This window comes from Typopeltis vanoorti, chromosome 5 (assembly GCF_054136105.1).
Source record: "Typopeltis vanoorti isolate ZY-2024b chromosome 5, IOZ_Tvanoo_1.0, whole genome shotgun sequence".
Taxonomy (NCBI): Eukaryota; Metazoa; Arthropoda; class Arachnida; order Uropygi; family Thelyphonidae; genus Typopeltis; species Typopeltis vanoorti.
Window position 1 is genome coordinate 61,554,265 of NC_143553.1, and position 25,765 is coordinate 61,580,029.

Consider the following 25,765-nt stretch of genomic DNA (forward strand, 5'->3'; position numbering starts at 1 on the left):
CAACGCAGTTGACATTTTCAACGATTCTGCCTATTTTCATTGTCTTTGTCTTTTTATTGCTGACCTTCGTACCATATCTATTTCAACATTTATTCAATTTACTCAGGGAATCTTCCAGATTTGTAGTCGATTTATTTAGAAGTATAACATTGTTCGCATAAAGCAAAGGGCTGACATTAACATCTCCAATTTTCATATCATGTTTAATACCACTTTCTTTCATAATGTGATCCATATAGACAATGAATAACAGAGGCGATAATGTACATCCTTGTCTCACACCAGATTTAATTAAACCATCTTCCTGTACTTCCTTCAATTCTAACTGCTGACTTACAACTCAAATAAAGACTAAGTATTGCTTGATATAATGCCCCATTGACACCATATAACCGAGCTTCTCTCTTGGCACCTTGTCATTGTCATATGCCTTATCCAGATTGACAAAACATAAATAGAGATCGTTCTTATATTCCCATGCTTTCTCAATTCTTTGTTGTAAAACGAAGATCTGAACCTGACAGCCTCTATTTGGCCTGAATCCAGCTTGTTCTTCGCCAAGCTTTTCTTCCACAATTCTTCTCAACTATTTTCTCAAGTATACTTGCATAAATCTTGCCAGGAACACTCAGTAGGGAAATTCCTCTGTAATTCTCACATTCAGTTTTATTTCCCTTTTTATATATATGTACTATGAGAGCTCTACTCCAATCATTGGGAATAGTACCTCTGTCCAGACTTTCTGAATTATGCAGTGCAGCCACTGTAAGACTTTTATACAACCATACTTCAGCATTTCTGGTCGAATCATCTACTCCTGCTTCCTTTTCACATTTCAAGCCTTTGATGGCTTTTTCTACTTCAAGTATTGATATATATTCCTGACTGTATGCCTGTTGAGTGTTTTTTACCACTGTGCTGTCATACTGCTTGTTTCATTTAGCAATTTTTCAAAGTAATTACTTCATACTTCAAGGATATTTTTTCCCCCCGTTTTCATATCACCTTTATCATCTCTAACTCCTTTTACACTCTTTTCTCTTTCTAAGCTTTTCAACAACCTCCAGAATATCTTACCACCTTCTTGATATTTATTTTCTATATTCTTGCCAAAGTCCCAGATGAGTCTTTGACTCCATGAGGTCTTGGGGTAATAATAATAATGTCCTCCCATGACTTTTGTTTAGCTAGTTTTACACAGTGTTTTGCTTTCTTACATTTGTCTCTGTATTCTCAAAGAGCAAAAGCTGACTTATCTGCCAGGAACTTTTGATATGCTTTCTTCTTTTCCTTCACTGCCTCCTTAACTTCATGTGTCCACCATGGAGTTCTGATTTTCCTATCCTTGCAGACAACCTCACCATATGCTTCTCTGGCTGCATCAATCAGTGTTTTCTTCAAGGCTTGCCACTGAATCTCCAAGGTTTGGTTGCTGTTCTCAAACTCTTTCATTTTTTCTTCAATAATGTTTGTGTATTTTAGTCTACAGTTCACATCTGAGAGCTGCTCAACTTTTATTCGCTTTAAAACTTTCTTACATGTTATTCTTTTCAATATGAAATTCAATGTTATCCTGCTCAAGACTAAATAGTGATCACTTCCAATTTCAAATCCTCTGTACACTCTGGTGTCCTGCACCAGGGAGAAAACATCACTATCAACAATAACATAATCAATGAGAGTTTTCTTATTCCTTGCCTCTTCTCTCCATGTGAATTTGTACACATTTTTATGTTGGAACAAATTGTTAGTAATAACAGTCCATGTTGTGAGCAGAAATCCAACAGGTATTTGCCATTATTATTAGCTTTGCTCTTTTCTCCAAATTTTCCCAAAATATTTTTGTATGTCTGACAATCATTTCATACTCTACTATTCAGATCCCCAACAAGCACCAACTTTACCTTTTTCGCTGTGTCAGTTGCTTTCTTTAAAGCATTAAAAAAATTCCTCCACTTCTACCTTAGTAGAACTTTCTGTGGGACCATAGGCACAAATAAGTCTCATTGTCCAATTCCCCATTCTGATATTTGCCCACATCACTCTACTTGAGACTGCCTGCCATTCAAGAAGATTAGCCTCATATTTTGTGTTGAATACAATGGCTACTCCTTCTTTTCCTTGATTGTTATTGCCTGAATATAACATTTTGTATTTATTGCTCAGAAAGATCTCACCAGTTTTTGTCTTTTTTGTTTCAATCACCCGTATTATGTCAATCTGGTACTTATCTAATTCCTCAGCTAGCTCCATTTCTTTGCCATTCAGGCTTCTTACATTGACAGTACTGATCTTTAACTCTGGTGATGTTGAGTTGGGGTTTGTTTTCAGATTTGTCAGATTTGTTCCAGTAGCTGACTTTTCACTGTTCACTCTGGTTCCCTGGTGAAAAGAACAGGTGCTTTGTTTAACTGGGTGACGCCCCAGCCGGCATGAAATTTTGTCATGTTATAACATCAATTTGTATTTTGGAGCCAATAAGAATACAATTTGGTCGGCTACATCCCAAATTGCCAGCCCATCCTCGTTCGTTCGTTCAGTATCCAGGTAGATACCCAACAGGGTGCACCACGAGAAGGTGAGGATTGAACATTAGGTCAGAAGCCCTGGTCGGTTCTCTGCATTCCTTTAAAGTCTATGTGGTGGTCTCCTCTCAGTTATATAGCTTTGACCGTTAAGCACCCCATATATATATAAAAGAAGAAACATGAACAGTGATACTTGCATGCTAACTCAGCTATTATGTTAGATAAAAAAAATTAGGAATGGTCACAATGCAAAGTTAGTTAATTATCATAGATTCCATTGCTTCAGATGGAACTAGATAAAGAATCCCCTTTTGTCTATTGTTAAAAGGTGCAGCGTAAAAGTGGCTTACTAATCTATCATCCAAGAACAATGCATTTGGTCACTGAAAATTATCCATTGAGAAATTTTCAAGAGTTTGAAATCAGATGTCACTACAGCAGCACTTTTTTGGTCACAGAGAGAGAGAACGTTTACTTGATATAAAGAAAAGAATGCAAAGCATATAAGACAAACCAGACCGTTTTTATTTATCAATCATGGTACATAAGACAAGTCTGATAGCACATGCCATTTTGATAGAGTATGCATTTAATTTGAATTAGCTATTAAACCTTTCCACTCAGACTGTAAGTGGAATTGCTTCTTCAAGAAAGCAGTACTTGAAGGAAAAACCATGAGACTCTAAACCATAATGATGTAACTGTTTTTCAACTTTGTCTTCTACAATAATCATGATCAAAGATACTAAGAATGATTTTGTTTCACAAATACATTCTATAGTTACAAATGATAGTTAAACAGTTTCTTCATGCCTGAAACAAGACAACATATACAACAATAAAGAGCTGAACAATTACTTGTTGGGTTTCAAATGCAGTGGGACTTTTATCTTTTCTTTTCTTTTTTTTTTTTCACTATGCCAGGCTATTTAAATAACAGTTAATCAAATTAGTGTTAATTTAGCATACTGTTTTAACTGTATGTAGCTTGTTCTCTGTGTGTGTACTCCAGGTGATCTTAATATGAAAGTCAAAACATTGGAAAATTAAAGTAATTATATATTTTTTAATGCGTTCATATTTAGTTTTTATATCACATTTATTTGTGATATTTATGTTCTGTTTTCTTCCAAACGCATTCTTATTTTCTTGTTTAACTACTTTTATACATGGTTAGCTTTTTTGCATTCTTATAAGTATTTTTAATGGGTACTGCATTACTCACTTACTAGGAGCTTTTAATGTGATTGCTACTACTTTTCAAACTAACTGTTGGAACTTCTTGAATCTGCCATGTTTCTGATGCAAGGATAGAATATCCTTGCAGACAACTTTGCAATATGCTTATCAGGATGGATTGCTTAACTTCAGATTTAGCCACTGGCTCTAATGATTGGTTCCTGGTTTCAAAATGTTTCACTTTTCTCTAAAAATATTTTCTTATTTGAATCTACATTCTCATTAAACAGCTGTCTGACTTTTAATGTGATTGCTACTACTTTTCAAACTAACTGTTGGAACTTCTTGAATCTGCCATGTTTCTGATGCAAGGATAGAATATCCTTGCAGACAACTTTGCAATATGCTTATCAGGATGGATTGCTTAACTTCAGATTTAGCCACTGGCTCTAATGATTGGTTCCTGGTTTCAAAATGTTTCACTTTTCTCTAAAAATATTTTCTTATTTGAATCTACATTCTCATTAAACAGCTGTCTGACTTTTGATTCTTTTCAAAAATTTGTACCCCATCTCACCTTTTTGGTAACATGTTATGCAGTGGCCTATCGCAGTCAGGTAATTTTGCTTCATATAAACTAAGTAATGCTTGATGAAACAGGTAATCATATCTGCATAGTCTGCCAGTTATGTAGATTCTCAGGTCAGGCTAACTAACCTTCAGCCGAAAAGGTTCTTTGCATTTTCATAAAGGTCCTTTGCATTTTACACAGGATTCAAACCAGTGTCTTTCCATTAGAAAGATGTCATTGAATACACACACACACTGGTGCCTAAAAGCTAAGGATGAACTACATTTTACCAGTATATGAAAAAATTTTCATGATTACAGCCAAATGTGGAGATAAATGTCCCTCTGCAGTGCAACTGGAAGAACAGCGGAACATTACACCCTTCAATTGGAAAAGACCTGGGTTCATTTCTCATCATAATGAGGGGAATCACTATATGGCTTATTTCAATTGAAGGTGAGTTAGCTGATCTCATATGGAAGTAGCAGAGTTCTTTCTCCTGGGAACTTTGGTTTTTCATCCCACATACAGATAAATCAGCCTTCAGAACACACGAAATTTACAGACCAAAAAATGTTGTTGTTGGTGGTGGTGGATACAGTAGATAGCATTCATGGTAGTAGTGTAGTGTCTTAGTAGGAGAATTAAGTATTAGTGGAGAGGGTGAGATGTATTTATCAAATTAGAGTGCCCTCCTGCAATGAGTCCTTAGACTCCCTGGAGATGTTGCATAATAATAATGATAAATTTATTGCCGGCATACTAATAAATTACATTACGCAATAAATGTGTTATAAATTTCCTAAGAATGTAGTTAGGGAATTAATATACAGTGCTTACAGAAAACTATGAATAGAGACATTTCAGTATAGAATGTGTCCACCCCAAATTGCAATGCAGCTCTCACAATGTCATACCATGCTCAACACCAAGTGATTCAGGAGTTCTTCAGGCAAACAAGGATAAGATGTTGTTTGTTTTCTGGGGGGGGGGGGGGGAATGTCGAGAAGCAATACATCCCCCTATTGCATTCCAAATGTGTTCTGTGAGGTTGATATTTGGGAAGGGTGCTGGCTTCTCAGTTTGATTAATATTCTCATTCTCCAGAAGTATCTCTATTGCTTGTATGTGTAATGTAGTGTGGCATTCATCCATAAAAATGATATCTTCACCGACAGCACCACAGAACAATCAAACATGATGCTGAAGGACTTCGTTATAGTATGGTTCACCAGTCATAGTCCCATTTTCCAGCACTTGTAGCTCAGTGCATACATTAAGCATAATGCCTCCCCACACCATGATCTTGCTATATCAATCCCTTTCAAGAACATTCTCACGATGGTAAGCAGGATCACTTTCACATCAGATCAATTGTCATCTAGAATTGGAGGAAAGGCTAAAACAACTCTTATCTGTAAAGAGTGCATTAGCCAACTGGTGTCTTGTCCAATTTTTATGGATACAACACCACTGAAAATGTGCTCTACCATGAGCTGTGGATATAAAGGGACACATACTACAAGCCTTCGGGCATATAGGTCTACTTGTCACAGATGTTTTGCTACAGTTTGTCAAGATATCCGTGTACCTGTGCATGAATAGAGCCAACTCACAAGCTGACCTGCCATTGTGCATCAATACATTTTGCTGTTATAAATCTATATTCATAACCCTGTAGTAGAGTGATGGTGACCTCTTAGCAAATGTCTGGAACACATTCCATTAGTTTGAAACACTGCCCAGAGCCTGGATACAACTCCAGGCTCTCTCTTCTAGTTTGGAATCTCACAGAATTCCAAACTCTCTGGCAATATTGGTAATTCTGCAGACTTCTTCAAGATTTCCAGTAATTCTTCCCCATGTTAAATCATCTAGATAATGTGTTTGAGACATCACAAGACCTTGAAATTTACAACATTATTCCTTCACAAAAAGAGATTCCTTGAAACACGTCACTTAGCACAGTCTTTTGCCTTTTATTCTGTTGAGTGCTACCACACAATCCCTTTGCATGTGATTTGAAAATTTCAATGTGTATCCACTTTCTACTCTCAAAATCATCAATTATACAAATTTCCACAATCTGATTAGCATAAATTTGTGCGTCAGCTTGTGGTTCTAATCTTCAGAAATACTGTTGATCCTGAGGTTTTTGAACAAGAGTATGTATATACACACACACACATATATATATATGTATTTTTTTCCCTCTTCCTTTCTTTGTTTTCAGTATTATCTTCATTAATATCCAACTTAAAACCAAATGATGACTATTTCCTTTTTTCATTCACCTTCATACTATTGTATCCTGGATCACTCTGAAGATATCACTGTGAACAATAACTGTCTATATATGTGTGTGTTCTCCTCATATACAGATTTATGCGTGAAGATAGTGTTAATGATGAATAATCCATGTACTTACAATTGAGAGAATGCCATATGGAAAACTATTACAAAAACTGGACCAAATGGAAAAGGATATGTGGCTAGTTGCATGGATTGGGGGGGGAGGGTTGGTGATGAACAGATACCGGAGAGTAGTATATGGTTGGAATCTAGGGGAATATAATTTAAAGATGCCAAGAAATTATATTTTTGGTTTAATCCTCTTATCCAAGTGTAAGCAAACAAAATTTGTATTGAAGTAACTTCATGACTGGGCAACTAGTATATAGATCTTGCCATCTTTAATTTATAGTATAACCAAGTGGAAAAACTTTCAACATCTATCTCTAATCTAGATTATAGTGTGACACTTTTTGACTACTTGTATATGGATGTATAACTTCTGCTGGTCTGGGTAGTGACTCTTTCCGTAATGCAGTGGTTCCCAAAGTGTGCGCCACGGCACCCTGGGGAGCTGCAGCTTTGTCACAGGGGCGCCGCAATTACAAAATTTTCATAATTTTATTTCCATTTTCAATTCAATGCGATAGGACGCGGCATCTAGCTGACCTGGTGCAAACCAGTAACTCACTTAGTAATAACTGTTTGCAGAATCCTCTACAAATGATTACTAGATGGTGCTCTACAATAATTAAGTTTCTCGAACTTTCTCGGTATTTTGTATTCGTATATAAATAGCTGTCGGTTTTGCGCGGTCTTAGTGTTGAATTAGTTTTCAGAGATTGTATAAACTGAATATTGTTGTGATTTAGTCAAGTTAAGTTTTTGAAGTATTTCTTCTCATATGTATTTTTAAAAATGGATCGGTTTTTACTAAACAGTAATAAGCATTGTGAGAAAGAAAATAAAGAGGGCACACCGTCAAATAGTGACAGGAGTGTGAAGAAGTGTAAATATCGAAAATATGATGACAGTTATTTGTACTTTGGTTTTACGTCGACAGAAGTCAGTGGTGAAGGGAGGCCGCAGTGTGTACTGTATATGACAGTTTTGGCACCAAAGTGCATGCTATCAAGTAAGTTGAAACGCCATTTAGAAACCAATCATCCCAGCATGGGTAGTATATCTCGTGACTACTTTACCAGAAAGTTAAAAGAGTTAAATCAACAAAAAGGTAGTTTTTAAAGAATAAATGATTTATAAGCAGACATCAATACTAAGCAATGCTTTGCTAGCATCTTACAAGGTGGCACATAGAATCACAAAATATAAGAAACCTCATACCATCGCAGAAGAACTCATTCTACCGGCTGCTGTAGATATGGTGAACATTATGATCGATGAGTCTGCTGGGAAGCTGCTTTCAAAAGCACCTTTGTCCAATAACACCATCAGTCGCAGAATACAGCACATAGCGGAGGACCTTAATGATCAATTAACTGAAAAAAATAAAAGGGAAGGAATTTGGGTTTGCAGCTGGATGAGGCCACAGATAATAATAATAATGATGCCTCACTTGATTTGCTATGTACGGTTTATAGATGGTAATAACATTGTAGAAGACCTTCTCTTTTGTAAAAGTATCACTGCTGGTGCTAAGGCTCAAGACTTGTTCAAGATCCTTGATACTTTTATATCCGAAAATAATTTGAAGTGGACTAAGTGCATTGGTGTCTGCACTGATGGTGCTCGTTCTATATCCGGCTGTTATGGAGGATTGCTGGCACTTATTCGAAGCAAAGCCCCTGATGCAGTGTGGACCCATTGCGTTATTCACAGGGAAGCACTCGCATCAAAATATCTGAGTCCTACATTGAACCAGGTCTTAGAATATGTAGTGAATGTAGTCAACTTTATAAAAACTTGGCTGTTGAAGGCAAGGTTTTTCAAAAAAACTATGTGAGGATATGGGATCAAAGCACACGTCTTTGTTGTACTACAGCATTTCGCGATGGCTCTCTTTTGGTAATGTTTTGTCTCGTACGTTTTGAACTGCGACAGGAAATTTATATTTTTCTTAAAGTGGAAGACCACAAGTATACTGAAAATTTTGTGAATGAAGATTTTTTTTGTAAAACTAGAATACTTATGTGATATTTTTGAAAAGATGAATGCTCTGAATCTCTCCCTGCAGGGATGCAACATGCACCTTTTAAAGTCGATTGAGAAAATTTTAGCTTTTATAAAAAAACTAAAACTATGGAAAAGAAAAATGAATGAAGACGGAGGCAAAGAATGTTTCCCCTTGTTGCAACAGTTTTTGACCTCCAATGGAGTTGGTTTCTCTCGAGATATGAAATCCATTTTTGAAGAACACTCATCACCTGGTTTGAGAAATATTTTCAAAATGATAATATCGATAAATTTGCATGGATTCAAGATCCATTTAATGCCAGTGCTCCATCTGAATTTACTGTTGCAGAAGAAGAGAATCTTATTGAGTTGTTTTGTGACAATACGTTGAAAACAAAATTTAGCAGCATGGAATTAACTGAATTTTGGATATCAGTAAAAAGATGAATATCCCCTTCCGAATGAAAAAGCTCAGAGAATTTTAATTCCATTTGCGACTTCTTATTTGTGCGAAGCTGGATTTTCGGCGGTCGCTGTGATAAAAACTAAGTATTGCGCGAAAATCAATGTGGAGAAGGAAATGAGGGTGGTTGTGTCCAGTTTGATTCCAAGATTTAAGAAAATGTGCAGTGATCAACAGGCTCATCAATCCCACTAATGATAATTATCCTGCTTATCCCACTAATGATAATTAGTTGAATTTGTTCAATTATTTTTTTTTTTGTGATCTTAAATACGTGTTTTATTTATTTTTACCTAACCCTTTAATTTAAAAAAAATTATTTTCTATTTCACAAAGTGTACTTGTTAGAATTTGACATAGGGTGCGTTGGGAAAACCTTGATTCACTAAGGGTGCCGATAATCAAAAAAGTTTGGGAACCACTGCCATAATGCATAGCATTGTATATGTCCTTAATGATAAGGACATGTATAATGTAAATTTGCAGGAAGTACAGCATTTGAATGCAGAGTTTCAACAACAAGCCAGAAGAGACTACACTTTAATGACAACAAATAGAAGACCAAAAGTAGAAAGGAAAAACAAGAGATCTTTTCAATAAGATCAGAGAACTAAAGCTGCAGGCATCAAAGAAAGATGGAAAGAGTATACAGAAGCCCTTTACAGAAAGGACTCCAAAATTACTGAGAAATATGAAGAGCAGGATTATACACAGGAGCCAGTACCACTGGAGAGTGAAGTGAGGTGGGAACTGCAACAGCTATATAGTAAGAAAGCACCAGGAAGAGATGGAATACCCATTAAGCTGCTCAAAGCCCTGGGAGAAGAGGCAGTTAAAATTTTAACAGCTGTCTGTCAGCGAATTTGGATCACAACTACATGGCCTAGGGAATGGAAAAAATCGGTTTATATACCTTTATTGAAGAAAGCCGATGCAAGAGAGTGTGAAAATTACAGAACTATAGCACTGATTTCTCATGCAAGTAAAGTCTTACTTAAGATCATTCAGAAAAGACTGGAACCATTCATGAAGAGAGAAATGCCAGATGAACAGGCAGGATTTCGAAAAGGCAGAGGAACTAGAGATCAAATCGCCAATGTGAGATGGATAATAGAAAGAGCACAGGAATATCACAAGAATGTCTACCTTTGTTTCCTTGAGTATAGCAAGACTTTTGACTGTAGATCAGGGGTTTCCAACCCTATGCCCGCAGCACCATGGTGCCCATCGACCAATTTGTGTGTGCCTGCCGCTGTTCAACCATGTGCCATATAGTTTGAAATAATCACGCAACAATTCATGGCATGCTATATGAGACGTGTTAATGACACATAACGAGTATTAAACGCATACAAGGTAAAGTAGACGTGCATTCGAAGTTAGTTGTTCATTCCAGTTTAAGAACTGGAATATCATCATATTCTCCTAATTATGAAGCACTGGCCAATGAAATGCAATGCCAAAGATCACACTAACTTACATATATATATTTAAATTTTTATATAATGTAAACTTTGTATGTATTCATTTAACAAACGAATTCAAAAAATGTGCTTGAAAAAATAGATGGTGCCCGTCGCCCTATCGGTATTTTAGAATGTGCTCTAAGAAACAAAAAGGTTGGGAACCCCTGCTGTAGATCATGTGAAACTGTGCAACGTGTTAAGAACAATGGGAGTCCCAGAGCATTTCATTATCCTTCTGGGGAATCTTTATTATGAACAAGAAGCTACTGTCCGGACATCTTGGAGAAATTGAGTATTTCACAATAGATAAAGGGGTGCGACAAGGATGTATTTTATCTCCGTACCTGTTTAACTTGTACAGCGAATACATTTAAAGAATGGCAGGGCTGGAGGAGTCTCCAGTTGGAATTAAAATTGGTGGAAAAAATATTAATAATTTGAGATATGCAAATGATACCACCTTGCTAGCAGAATGCAAAGAAGATTTGAAGGAACTCATTATGAAAGTTAAAGAAGAAAGTGCTAAATATGGTCTTAAACTTAACCTCAAAAAGACAAACGTTATGCTAACATGTGAACTTAATGATTTTGAAGTAGATGGGGAGAAAATGGAAGCAGTTAACAATTTTGTGTTCCTAGGATCCCGAATTGATAAAGATGGTTATTGTACCGAAGAAGTTAGAAGATTATTACTCGGAAAAAAAGCAATGACAAATTTAAGCAAGATCGTTAAAGATAAAGATATTAGCCACACAACAAAAATCAGAATCGTGAAAGCAATGGTATTCCTGGTGCTGTATGGATATGAAAGTTGGACCCTGAGAAAGAGTGAAAGAAGGAAGATAGAAGCATTTGAATTATCGGTTTGGAGACACTTACTAAGAATACCATGGACTGCAAAGCAAACCAATAAATCAATGATAGACAGAATAAAGCCAGATTGCTTCCCTGAAGCTATGATCATCAAGCAAAAATTGTCATACTTCGGACATATTATGCTAGCAAATGACAGTCTGGAGAAGATGATGATGCTTGCAAAAGTTGATGGAAGCAGGAGAAGAAGAAGACCAAGAATTAGATGGGTGGACGGAGTTAAAGAAGCAACTGGAGTGTGCTTGGAAGTTCTGAAAGGCATGGTCAGGGACAGATCGGTATGGAGAGTGTATGTTCATGGAGTCACCAGGAGTCAGAAACAACTCGATGGATCATAGAGGATATGTGCTTTGTGTTATAGGATACCAAGGCAAGTGATGTGAAATCATTGGTCTCTATATATGAGTTACCCAGTCATGAAGTTACTTCATGCACAAACTTTGTTTGCTTACACTTGGATAAATGATTAAACCAAGAATATAATTTCTTGGTATCTTTAATTTATATTTGAATATATGGAAAATAGTCAGAAAACAAGGGGGGGCATCTGTGGAAGTCGTGTAAGAGTGTAGTTAGTAAGAGTGTGCAGACCAGATTTTTTGCGTGGTGAGTGAGTGGAACAGATTACCAAAATTGGTTGCGAGTTCTCTGATGGTGAATGGATTCATGGAGAGGTATGATAGGATTTTTGTGTAGAATGGTTAATTTGGGTCTCCCACAATAAGTCTCCTGACTCCATGGAGATATTGTAAAATAATAATAATAATTCTCTGCCTCAAAAAATTCCTCCGTTTCTTCCTTGGTAGAACCTTCTGTGGAACATAAGCACAAATAAGTCTCATTGTCCAGTTTCCCATGTTATTTGCCCTCATCAGTCTACTTGATACTGCCTGCCATACAAGACTCAATTAGCCTCATATTTAGTGTTGAATACTACAGCTACTCCTTTTCTCTGATTGTTAATGCCTGAATATAGCATTTTATTTATTGCTTAGAAAGATCTTGCCAGTTTTTGTTTCAGTCACCTCTATTTTGTTGATCTGGTACTTATCCAATTCCTCTGCCAGCTTCATTTCTTTGCCATTCATGTTGATAGTACCGATTTTGAACTCTGGTGATGTTGAGTTGGGATGTTTCAGGATTTGTTCCAGTAGCTGACTTTTCTCTGTTCACTCTGGTTTCCTGACAAAAACAACAGGGGGACCTTGTTTAACCAAGCGATGTCCCAGTCAGCATGAAATTCTGCCATGTTGTAGAATCCTTTTACATTGTGGTTTAAGCCAATAAGAATACAGTTTGACTGGCTAAATCCCAAATTGCTGGCCCATCCTTGTTCGTTCAGTAATAAAAAATTGTTTGCTGTTTTTTAGATCTAATAGCAAATATTCTTGCTGTTACATACGCTGTTAGATCATAACTGGAGGCGAGGGGAGGTCTGGGTATAGCATTATGCAAGAGGACACTGGTAAGGCTGTGCATGGATAGTATATTCTCTGTTTAAGCTGCTGTACCCTCCATTGACTCCCAAGTTTAGTATGGTATGTAGGCATGTCCATGAATAATGTTTATTGTGCTGCATTTTTGAGGGTGGGGGGAAGTGGAACTGGAGATGTTTCTCTTTGGAAACAAAACATGGCAGTAGCCATTATAAAGATTCCAGACCAGTTGTGTTTCTCCAGGTAAAGAAAGTCATCTACTACCTAGTAAAAGGTTATGCTTAGTTAGTCAATACCTAGCAAGCATAAATTGTGATAGTTCAGTAAATTAGTGAAAAACGACAAAACAGCTGCTCCAGTTAGAGTTATTGCACAAGTATACTTCACAAGCATAAAATGGACACAAATGCTACATAGGTAACCAGCAAGATATTCATGGCATTTGGAGAAGATACAGAAGGAAAATGCACAGTTCAAAAATAGATGAAAAATTTTTACATCAGATGATACATCCTGAGATGGATGACTAGTATGGATAATGTAAACTGACAGTTCCTTTTTGTTGCATCCTTTTGTGTTATGGGTTTTCATGCAGGGTTGCAATAGTGATATGTGGACAGATGTATGGAAAAAGAAGGAACCTGTTGAAGTGTTTCTCCAGATTATCATCAGATAATCTGGAGATAATGTGTGAGGAAGTTGTTCCAAAGATGTGGGGACAAGGACCTCTTCCTCATGCCATCTTTGGAGATATATGATATGAAAAAGGAGAATGTGAAGTTTTTTTCAGTAAGTCTGAAGTGAACTGCATGTTGATGTTCACTTCTTTTATGTGAATCCCACTCATGAAAGATATAAATGCACAGTGGATTAGCATCAGTACTGTGGATTTCCTAAGGTTATATAATATGGAACCCTATGCTAAAGACCAAACATGAAACCTTTTCAAGCCTTAGATAGGACTCTTTGCTAGACCTAATCAGATGCCCTGAGTAACCATATGTCTAAATCTTTCGATGACTCTTTTGTCCAAAGATTGACTAAGATGTGTATCATGGAACAAGAGTGGCACCATGAGAGAGAGAGAATGGTGAAATTGAGTTGGATTTAAGTGAAACATGTCAAGTTCTTTTCTTGGTTTTGGGATTAAGATTATTATTATTATAAAAAAACATCCATGGAGTCAAAGAGAATATCAACTGTTCCACACACAATTTATCATACTGCAGCTTAAATATGTTCACTGTCTCTGTGCTCACCACACTCTCAGGCAATGCATTTCAATCATTCACCACTCTCTTTATACAGCTTCCAGCACTCATGTTCTCTTCCTATCTTCACCCGTTCTATGAAAAACTTCTCCAGCATTAATCTGGTGATAACCTCTTAACAGCTTATGTCTCGATGATATCCCATCTCTTCCTTCTATCCACCAATTTCTGCAAATTGCATTTTGTCAATACTCAACATTCCAAAGACTAGAAACCACCTTAGTCAATCATCTCTGAACCTTTTGCAATACACCATCTGTTTGAAAACCAGGTAACCAAATCTGCACACAGCAACACTGCACAAAGCTTTATACAAGGGAACCATAACATCCTTAATTCTACGTCTGTGCCCTCCACATCATTCTCATTATCCACTGTGCTGTCCTCATAATTTTAGCAACATGTCCTCAAAATTTTAGGTCCTTGTCTACAATCACTCCCAGATCCTCTTATCTCCTTCTACCCCTTCCAAGATATTTCCATCAAATGTGTACTCTACGTCCCATCTCTGCTTCTCAAATTCCAAAACCTTATACTTTGCAACATTGAATATTGATATCCCCACTCATTTACCCATTCAGCCCATGTATTCAAGTCTTGCAAAGCCACAGCATCTGCTCTACTCCTGATAGCTCTCCCAACTTTGCATCATCTGTAAACAACTGCATATCACCATTTAGACCCCTCTCCTAATATCATTTACATGCAAATTAAACAGCAACGGACTCAAAACAGTTGGTGGTGTACCCCAAGGGTACACCACCAGTAACTTTCCGCTTCTGGGATATCACTCCTCTATAAACAACTCACGAGTCTCCATAGCTCGGTCAGTCTGGTCTCTTTCAACTAAAGGTGAGTTAGCTGGTCTCATACAGAGGTAGGGTTTTTTTTTTTTCACCTGGAAACTCTGGTTTTTCATCCATCAGAACAGGCAAGCTGGCCCTGTGAACACACATGTATTACAGTCATGAATACATCTCAGCCATGTGCCGGTCCTGAGCCTGGATAAAATTGAGGGGTTGGGGAAAGCAATGATGAACTACCCTATAAAAATCTCACCAGGAATACTTTGTGGGCATGCCTACAAAAGTCACCTATGGTCGGAAACGAATGAAAGGGAAAACCAGGCATAGACAACTCGCTGATACCTACCAGGTAGCCAATCTCCATTTTAGTGAACTAATCTACTGTTCAGCCCCATCCATTCCAATTAAATTACCAAGCATTTATCAAACACCTTTGAAAAATCTAAATATACCACTGTTTATGCAACGCCCTTAATCAATGCATTTGTTACTTTATTATAAAAAGTAAGCAGATTGCTAAAACACAGTCTTCCTTTAACAAATCCATGCTGGCTGCCAAAGAGTATTTTTCTGTTGTCAACCCAATTCTGAATCTTGGTCCTAGCTAACCTCTCTAACATCTTAACCACAATTAACACACAGACTGGTTTATAATTTAAAGCTCTACTCTTATCACCTCCCTTATGAATTGGAACAATTTTATCCTCTTCCACTCCTTTGGAACTTGACCCAGTGCAAGACTTATGTTGAAAAGATATGTAAAAGCTGTTAACTCTCCAGAACATTCCAAAACACATGGTGAAATAGCATCAAGTCCTACAGTATTATTTACATCAAGCTTATTCGATTCCTCATATACCTCCTGTTCACTTATTAACACTTCTCCCACTGCTGCTATCGAGTTCTGCATGTGTCACATTCATAAGAATGAAATTCCTTTATAAATTGCTCATTAAATATTTCAACCATATCCTCTGCAGCAGTTATCATTCCTCCGTTTTCGCTAATGAATCCAATTCTACCATAATCATTCTTCCTTCTACTGGCCACATATCGAAAAAATTCCTTAGGATTTATTTTTGGCCACATTAGCTAACTGCTGCTCATACTGCACTTTTGTTACCCTTAGCAAGTGAGTGACCTTCCTTGCCTGCTCTGTACTTCTCATGCAACTAGTTGTTATATCTGCTCATTTTGTGTTTCTTCCATAATACCTTCTTACAGACTGCATACCTTATCTCTTGATTCATCCATTTCACACCTGCTCTATTTACCCTCTTAACTTTTGGAATACATTCTGATATTGCCTACACTAAATACGAGGGTGGTCTAAAAAGTTCTCAGCCTCGACCACAGATGTTAACACTATTGGCAAGATTTTTTTTCTAAGTTGATTCATCTGTCATAAGCATCCATGTGAAATTGCAAGTCATTCTATCAAGTAGTTTTTTATACAGCTGTCTGAAGCAAAAGTGTTGTCTTATCCCTTGAAATGGATAAAATTGAGTATCGTGCATTTATAAAATTCTTTGTAAAAGAAGGTTTAACGCCAAAAGAAATTCATTCAAAGTTCATAAAAGTTTATTGGCACTCTTGTCCTTCGTTTTTGACAATTAGGAAATGGGCTGCCAAGTTTAAACATGGCCATACCTGTTGAAGATGACCCATGTGAAGGACCTCCTAAAAGTGTAATAACACCCAAAATCATCGATCAAGTGCACGGTATGGAATTGGATGACCAGTGAGTCAAAGTGCATGAAATTGCTGAGAATGTGTAAGATATATTTTGCATGAAGAATTGCAAATGAAAAACTTTGCACAAGATGGGTGCCGCACTTGCTCACAGCAGATCAAAAATGCATTTGCATGAAAATCTCTGAACAGTGCTTGGAGCATTTTAACAAGAATAAAACCAATTTTGTGCATCGATTTATTACTATGGATGAGACTTGGATTCACCATTACACACCACAATCCAAACAGCAGTCAAAATGATGGACAGAAGCCGGTTGTTCAGCGCCAAAGAAGACAGAGTCAGTTCCATCAGCAGGAAAGGTCATGGCATTGATGTTCTGGTATGCTAAAGGCATTTTGTTTATTAATTATCTTGAAAAGGGTAAAACAATAACCAGGGAATATTATTCCAATCTTTTAACCAGACTAGATGAAAAAATTCGTGAGAAAAGACCTGGTTTGCAGAAGAAAAAATCATCTTTCATCAGGACAATGCACCTGCCCAAAAAAAGGTGTTTTGGCAATGGGAAAATTAAGGGATCTGCACTGTGAATTGTTGAAACATCCACCCTATTCCCCAGATTTGGCTCCCTCCGACTTCTATCTCTTCCTAAAACCCTTCCTCGCTGCTCAGTGTTTTTTTTTTCGAATCAAGGGGTGATTGCAGCTGTAGAGGATATTTTGCAGATCTTACTGAGAACCACTACAGGGATGGGATAATGGCACTGGAGCATCGCTGGAATAAATGTATTAGTGTTAAGGGAGATTAGGTTGAAAAATAAAAATAATTTTGAAATTATAAATTTGTTTTTTCATTGTTAGGCAGAGAACTTTTCAGACCACCATCGTATTTCTTGAGTAGGGCCCAAGCAGCATTGATCTCCTTTCCATCCAGTTCCTCTTTCCAATTTATTGCTAAAATCTGTTTTCTGAGCTTTTCATAATTACCAGCCTTATAATTCTACATATATCCCTTTCTAATAGATGTTCTCAAATGACTGGTCACCCTGAAAGATCACCTCATGGTCACCCTCACCAACTGGTAGAAGATTTGACACCCCATTTATAATAACCTCTCCATTCTCCATTTTAATGAGATGATCAAATCCGATATTCTTAATCCCTGTGTACCCCCCCCATTACATACTGTCTAAGGTAGTTGTCTTTCATAAATTCCAGAAATTTATTTTCTTTACCCCCAGATCCAGATGCAGTCTTTTGATTCTAATCTGTATTACCATAATTAAAGTCACCCATAATGATCACTCATTTCTTGCTAGCTAGGCTAATTTGCCTATACATTTCTTTCTCATTATTCCCCCATATTACCAGGTCTATAGCAACACCCAACTAAATATTTCATCCTCTTCACCTCCACCTCACACAATACTGCCTCAAAACTGTGGCCACTATTTGCACCTTGCAAATCCACTTTAGATGGGCACAACTCATCTGCTACCATCAACAGCACTTCTCCTCTCTTTCTTCCCTGTCTGTTTTCATGCCATTAATCTCTATTCCTGTCAGGATGTCATCCTTGCTTATACCAACAATCTTGCAATGCAACAATTTCATTCCCCTTATTTTGAATATTTCTGGCATTAGTAAACAAACATAAGAAATGATTTCTGGTTATACAAGATCTTATGAACATCACTTTTCCGATGTAACTTTTCAGTACCTTCCCCTATATTATCACCAATTCTACAACTTTCCTCACACCCAAACTCTCCCCTTCCTTCCCAGGCCATCTCGATCTTTTTTTTTTTTCCACTCACACGTTCATCTTTGAATCCAGCATTCATGTTTCATAAAGTGTCTCCATCCTGACACCCTCCTGTTTCCCTGATTGTGTTGGGCTTCCACTCTCGCATTTAATTCATTCATGATATTCACCTCTCAATTTGCAAGCCTCCCTATCCTGCTTCTTTTGCTCTTTCATATCACCTCGCACCACCTCAAATCTATTTATTACAGTCATTACTTCTCCTGCCAGCAACAATCTCACCAGCTGACCCACACCAAAACCATTTAAATGCAGCCCATCTTCTTTATACAGTGCCATCTGTCTCTCAAATTCATCCCACACGTTCATAAAATGCACCCCTTTCTCCTTACATAACTGCGCTAACATATCGTTCATAATCTTTACTCGCTCTCCTCAATTCATCACTATCATACCTGGGCAACACACTGAGTACTTTTCCAACACACTATTATCTTTTACTCTACTTAATAATCTCCTTACATCCAATCTGACATTTTCCTTGTTCCCATCCATATCATTCATCCCTACTACAACCACCAACTCTTTTGCTCTCTTATTCCTCATGTCCAATGCTTCAATCACTCTGCTCATGCTACCACCAAGAAAACAAATCTTCTCATTCACCACACCTCTAATAATGGAATCTCCATCGAGTCACTCTCGAATCATTTGTTACATCTTTTCTTCCACACTTTTGCACTCTTCCATGATGTATGTCCATAATTCTTTTCATTTCATTTCACATGTACTTCATCTTCATCAACTCTGCTTTCATGTTTCAAGATTGTGTCGGCTTCTTTCCATCATATTGAATATTGTATTAATGATGGAGAACAGAAAAGCAAAGCAGTGACTTTATGTATCACACTAGGATAGGTTAGTTGGATGGATCTTTAGTGGTGTATGCATTTTAGCAAATGACATGATATCCAGATATGACTTTACTGATGAAGTCTAGGTCCATGTTGGTATAGTTTAGGTTATGCTCGTGTATGGGATCAATATTTAAAATTTAAAAAAAAAAAAGCTGCTTTTCCAGGATTTCAACAAAGGCTTCAGCTTTCTACTCATCATAGTGTATCAAGCCTTGCCTGCTATTAATTAGCAGAAGGTGTTTATTGATTATATGTGTAGGGCCTTTATAATTTTTTAAAGTGTCTGGTCCTCTGTGTTTAAGGATTAAAGTTTTGTCTCCCATTGTTGATTCTGATAATTTTTAGTATATGTTGGAGTACATTTATATTTTTTTTTATGGAAGTTTTTCCATGATCTTAGCATAGCCAAGTTTTTCACTTGGCTATACTACTAATTATATATTTGGTTTTATCCTTTATCCAAGTGTAAGCAAAAAAGTTTACGCCTGAAGTACTTTCAGGACTGGTACAACTTTTGGTAAAAGGTGGTATAAGTTCCCATAATGCAAAGCACATCTCCTTGCAGACATGTATAATGCTATGCATTAAGGGAAGGGTCACTACCCAGACCGGTTTCGACCTTTATTCAGGTCTCATCAGTGGGAGCATTAGTAGCATAGTCAAGTGAAAAACTTCCATAAACTTAACTCTAATCCAGAGAATTTTAATAATAGGGTGTGACACCCTTTGGTAACTCATATAGGTAAATATGACTTCTCCATTACTCCCACCTTATTATCACCGCCTCTGGATCTGGTTCCCACTGATGAGACCTCAATAAAGGTCACTACCAGTCTGGGTAGTGACCCTTCCCTTAATGCATAGCATTATACATGTCTGCAAGGAGATGTGCTTTGCATTATGGGATACTAAGGCATGTGATGAGAACTTATACCACCTTTACCACGAGTGCCCCAGTCCTGAAAGTACTTCAGGTGCAAACTTTGTTTGCTTACACTTGGATAAAGGATACAACCAAATATATAATTAGTACGTTTGTACTAGTTTGAAGGTTTGCAAGTTAACAAAATTTGGTCAATATGCAGAAATGAACAGACAGAAGAGATTATTATTATTATTATCCTGACCTCCATGGAGTCAAAAGACTCATCGTGGGAAGTCCTTCCTAAGAAACACAAAGTCTATCAAGACTCATCGAGAGGAGGTCCCCCGTAAGAAACACAAAGTCTATCGTTATACTCCTTAAACTCATTGACCGTTCTCGCTCTCACCACTCCATCAGGCAATGCATTCCACGGTTCAACCACCCTCCATGCAGAGAAACCACTTCTCACCCTCTTGCTCAAAGTTTCCTTTCGTAACTTCCAGGGATGGGCTCTTGTCATCACTCCTTCCCGCTGTTCAACCAAGCGAAAGAACTCTCCAGTGTCAACCCTGTAACCACCTCTCAATAGTTTAAAAGTCTCAATCATATCACCTCTCCTTCCTCTATCCACCAAACTCTGCAGTCCACATTCCCTCAGCCGATCCTCATAACTATCATTGTACAGTCCTGAAACCATCTTTGTTATCCCCTTTGTACCCTTCCCACAGTTAATTTATCCCCTTCAAATCCTGGGGACCAAATCTGAGAACAATATTCCAAGTGTGGTCTGATCAGGGTCTTATACAACGGAATGATAACTGTTTTATCTCTGCAGGTCAGCATCCCTCTCATTATTGCAGCAATCCTCTGTGTTACCTTCACCACCTTCGCAATATATCCCCTAAATTTCAGGTTTCTATCAATCATCGATCCCAGATCTCTTGTCTCTCCTACTTCTTCAAGTATAACTCCTCCCATAGAGTATACAGTGTCCCATCGATGTTCCCAAACCTCAAGACCTTACATTTTGCTGCATTAAACCGAAACCCCCATTCATTTGCCCATCTATCTAGCTTATTCAAATTCTCTTGCAGGGCTGCCGCATCTGCACTATTACTAACAATCCTTCCCAGCTTCGCATCATCCACAAACAACTGAATATCCCCTTGCAATCCACTCACAATGTCATCAATATAAAGGTTAAAAAATATAGGTACCAGTACTGAGCCCTGTGGGACCCCACTTGTAACCCTCTGCTTCCTTGAAACTGCTCTACAATACACAGCTCTCTGATACCTATCAGACAGTCAATCCTGAATCCAGTTGACCAATCTGACATCCAGACCCATGTGCTGCAACTCAAATATCAGCTTATCATGTGGTACCCTATCAAATGCCTTCGCTAAGTCTAAGAAAATGGCAGTATATGCCTTTCGCTCATCTAATGCTCTTGTAACTTTATCATAAAAGGCTAGCATATTGCTAAAACAAGAGCGCCCCTTCACATATCCATGTTGACTCTCACAGATAACATTACCCTTATCTGCCCAATGCTGTATACGTTCCTTCACTACTTTCTCCAAGATCTTACTAACTACTGAGGACACACAAACTTTCCTATAATTAGACACTTTCAGTCTGCTACCACCCTTATGCAATGGCACTATCTTACCTTCCTTCCATTTGGTACCTTTCCCACAGCCAGACTTTTATTGAAAAGCCAATTCAAAGGCACTGTCAGCTCCCTTGCACATTCTCTCAAAACTTGTGGTGAAATACCATCCAGTCCCACAGCTTTACTGACATCCAGAGTATTCAGTATTTGAAACACACTCTCCTCCTGTACCTCTAAACCTCAAACCTGCCCAATCCCTCTAGCATTAAAACTGTCTCCTCCAGGATGAAATACTCCATAAAGTGTTCATTGAACAATTCAACTATGTCCTCTGCATCAGTCACTCTATTCCCATTTTCATCCCACAATATCATTCTTCCACAGTCATTTCTCCTCCTACTGGCCACATAGCTCAAAAATTCCCTAGGATTTTCTTTGGATTTTAGGGCCAATCTCCTCTCATATTCCAGTTTTGTCTTCCTTACCATACTAGTCACTCTTCTGGCCTGTGTCTTATACTCTTCATGCATCTTCTCTTCACCTGTCTCCTTATATCTCTTCCATAGCCTCTTTTTCGCATGCAATTCCTGTTTAATATTGTTTGTCATCCACTTTATTCCAAATTGTGTCCTCTTCACTCGTGGTATACAACTTACCATTGCTGCTAACAAATATTCGTTCATAATTTCTAATGCACTAATGATATCCTGGCATTCCAATTCCTCCCTCCATGAAACCTCCCCAAGTTGATGTCTTAGACTATTATAATCACCTGCCTTATAATTCCACATATGTTCCTGTCTCTTTGATACTCCTGCATGTCTATTCATTTTCCAAGTCAAAACCATATGATCACTCTCTCCAATCGGTGGGAGAGATGTCATCTCAGTTATTATCAACTCTTCTGATGCTATAACCAAATCCAAAACTCTTGAACCTCTTGTTCCCTCTATTACATGTTGCCTAAGTCATTTGTCCCTCAAGAATTCTAGAAATTCCATTCCCTTATTGCTACATGCATCTTCCTCTCCCCAATTTATACTACTGTAGTTAAAATCTCCAATAACAATCATTCTTCTTGCACTTGCCAAACTCAACTGTCGAAACATTTCCTGGTCCCCACCCTCTGTGCTCCTGGGTCTGTAGCAACACCCCACTAAATATCCTGTCTTGCGCACCTCTACCTCACACCATATGCTTTTAAAATCATTAGTGCCACTGACTTCCAAAGTCTCCACTCTTAGAGGACATAGGTCGTCACCTATCATAAGCAGTACTCCACCACCACGCTTTCCCTTCCTATCCTGCTGAAAAATGCTGTGCCCAGCGACTTCTATTCCTGTTATTATATCCTCTTCTGTCAACCACGTCTCAGTGATCCCAATAATTTTTGGCCAGGCTGATGCTATCTGCGCCACCAATTCCTCTCCCTTATTCTGGATACTCTTGGCATTAGTATAAAGCATATAAATGCCGTTGTTTCTATACCCAGCATTATCCCCTCTAGACTCCACAGGGCTCAGTGTTAGCTATTGTAGTCCCCCTTCTCCCAAGTACCCATTCCCACAAGAGGCCACCCCTGCTACCTTCCTCCCTGGGACACACTGACTTGTTCAGAACAGCAATCTCTCCAGATACCTACGTCCTTCCTCATTCAAATGTATGCGGTCTCTTGCATACAATTCCTCTCTGTCCTCAAACACACTCCAAGCATCCACATATTCCAGTCCTCTCTTGTCACACATTCTAGCTATTATGTCATTCAATATTACTGCTCTTCTGCTTAGCTCGTCATTATCATACCTAGGCAACACACACACACTATCTTTCCTCTCTGTCTTCTTTCATACCACCTCAAGCAAGAATCTCATATCTCTTTCTGCCCTATTTACACCACCACTCAAGTCATTTGTTCCCACCATCACAATCATCAAAATATGATCAAAATATTAATTCTGGTAGCTTCTAATGGTATTTCTCACAATGCCTGTAACTGCGTGCTACTCACATCGTAGCTTATTTTAACTTATTTTGCTTCATTGCTACCTCATGCCAATAGCTTTGCATTAATAATGGCCATGATATTTGGCTAAAACTAAAAGTTAGTGTGGATCTCCCATGATGACTCTTCTGCTTCCAAAATGCCCATATTAATCATAATTGACTTAAGCATGCATTGCTCTCCAATTGTATCTTTCTAATTTCTGTTGGCTTCTACCGATATTTATTACCATTCTTTTCCTGTAATTGGTACTACTCACACTGTTATATGGCTATGATATTTGGCCAAAAATTATGCAGCAGATACAGTTCAGTTATTTTATTAAATAAGTCAATTTTTCGAGTTTTTTTTCTTAACAATTCATAGCCAATTACCTTTTCCTTACTTTCTCTTTACTAACAAAGAAAAAAATTATTATATTAATAAAGCATTTTGCATGTTTGTAATATGCAATCATTAGTTCAGTGAAAATGGTATATAATACATCTTTATTTAAGCATATTTTTTCCTATATATATGCTAATATTTATGTTCCTAGGGTACGTTAGTAAATAATGGTTACTTGATCCAGGCAAGCAGCCAGTGGAGTGAAGATTTTCAATGGTAGCACCTGTTTGTCATCATCAGAAGAACCCAACTCAACAGTCTCCACCCAGCCAGCATCTGGTCCAACCAGTGCTATCAGCTCGTGCAGGGAGCTCTTCTCGCCTACCAGCTGAGTTCTAGACATTCCTTGCCAGCAATCCAGAGCAGAGCTGTAGTGTTCTTGCAGTGCTAGTGGATGCAAGACCTTGTGAACAACTTGGATGGGCTAACTGCTGCCCTTGGTCATAAAAGCAGACTGGCCAGATGGTCAGATAAACTTCGATCGTACCTCTTATAGAGCTTCCCTAGTATGTGTGTTGTACATTCTTGTACCTAAAGTCTGTTAACTATGGTGTAGGTTGACTACTGTAAATGGAGCGGGTAACTAAATGTGAAGAGATTTTTCCAGGTGTGGACCTCTATAGCAAGCAGTGAAATTTCACATAAAACATTCGAGGACAGTAAAAATATGAAAACACACATTTAGAATATCATTTGGCAAATTGTAATACCCACCAGCGATTTTTTTTCTTGATTGTATATCATACCCGACAGAACATTGCAAAACTTTTTGCAGGAACTCTTGGCATGTGTTCATATCAAAATTATTCTCCTTCCAGTCATATCACTGTTTATTGCCAAGTTTTTTTTATTACCTTTTTTTTTTACTAAATTTTAACTGGAGAATTTGTGTGAACTTCTTTTGTATATAAATTTACCAAAACTATGCTTATTTTTTCCATTTTTAGTAAAGATATATATAGCACATGAACTGTGACATTAACCTGCTTGCAAGTACACAAGTTTCTGACCTACACCAGTTATTATTTAATATTTATTTGATATTCAGACATACTTCATACCATTTTTGGTATAAATAACAACAAAAACTGCCTTCATTACCTTCTCTGTATAGTAAGAAGGGGAGGGGGGGGAATCACTAGAATTTCAGATTTTTTTCTTTATATAGAATCATCATCATTTCAAAGGTTTTATTTTAGGAAATAGAAAAGTATTGGAATTGCTATTTTGTAACAGCCAAAAATAATCAAACTGTTTATATTAGGACTAGAGCAATAAACTTCTTACACAAATATAAGTGAGAGGTACGGGGGGGGGGGGGGGGAGATAATGATAATAAATGGAAGAAATAGTTATTTTAATACTTTTACATATAAGTTATACAAAAATAAGCAAGCATATTTGGAAAGCAAACTCATGAAGACATAATTTTACTGAGTCAAATGGAATGGACTATTTATTTTTTGTTATTTTATTGACTATCTTATGATAAAACAGTTTC

The 25,765-nt window shown here is 37.5% G+C and overlaps 1 protein-coding gene across 4 annotated transcripts in view; it reads left to right on the forward strand.

The window, feature by feature from the left end:
* Positions 1-25,272, forward strand: part of LOC150106466 (G protein-coupled receptor kinase 2-like) — a 550,841-nt gene extending 525,569 nt beyond the window's left edge. For 3 of the 4 annotated variants that reach the window (XM_090392458.1, XM_090392459.1, XM_090392462.1), the window contains one exon: positions 24,449-25,272. In XM_090392458.1, the coding sequence (XP_090248584.1) occupies positions 24,449-24,596 (148 nt within the window). In that variant the 3' untranslated portion in view covers positions 24,597-25,272. Of the gene's footprint in view, positions 1-24,415 lie in introns of all 4 variants that reach the window. The other variant, XM_090392461.1, reaches the window with a different exon arrangement.
* Positions 25,273-25,765: the final 493 nt, after the last annotated feature.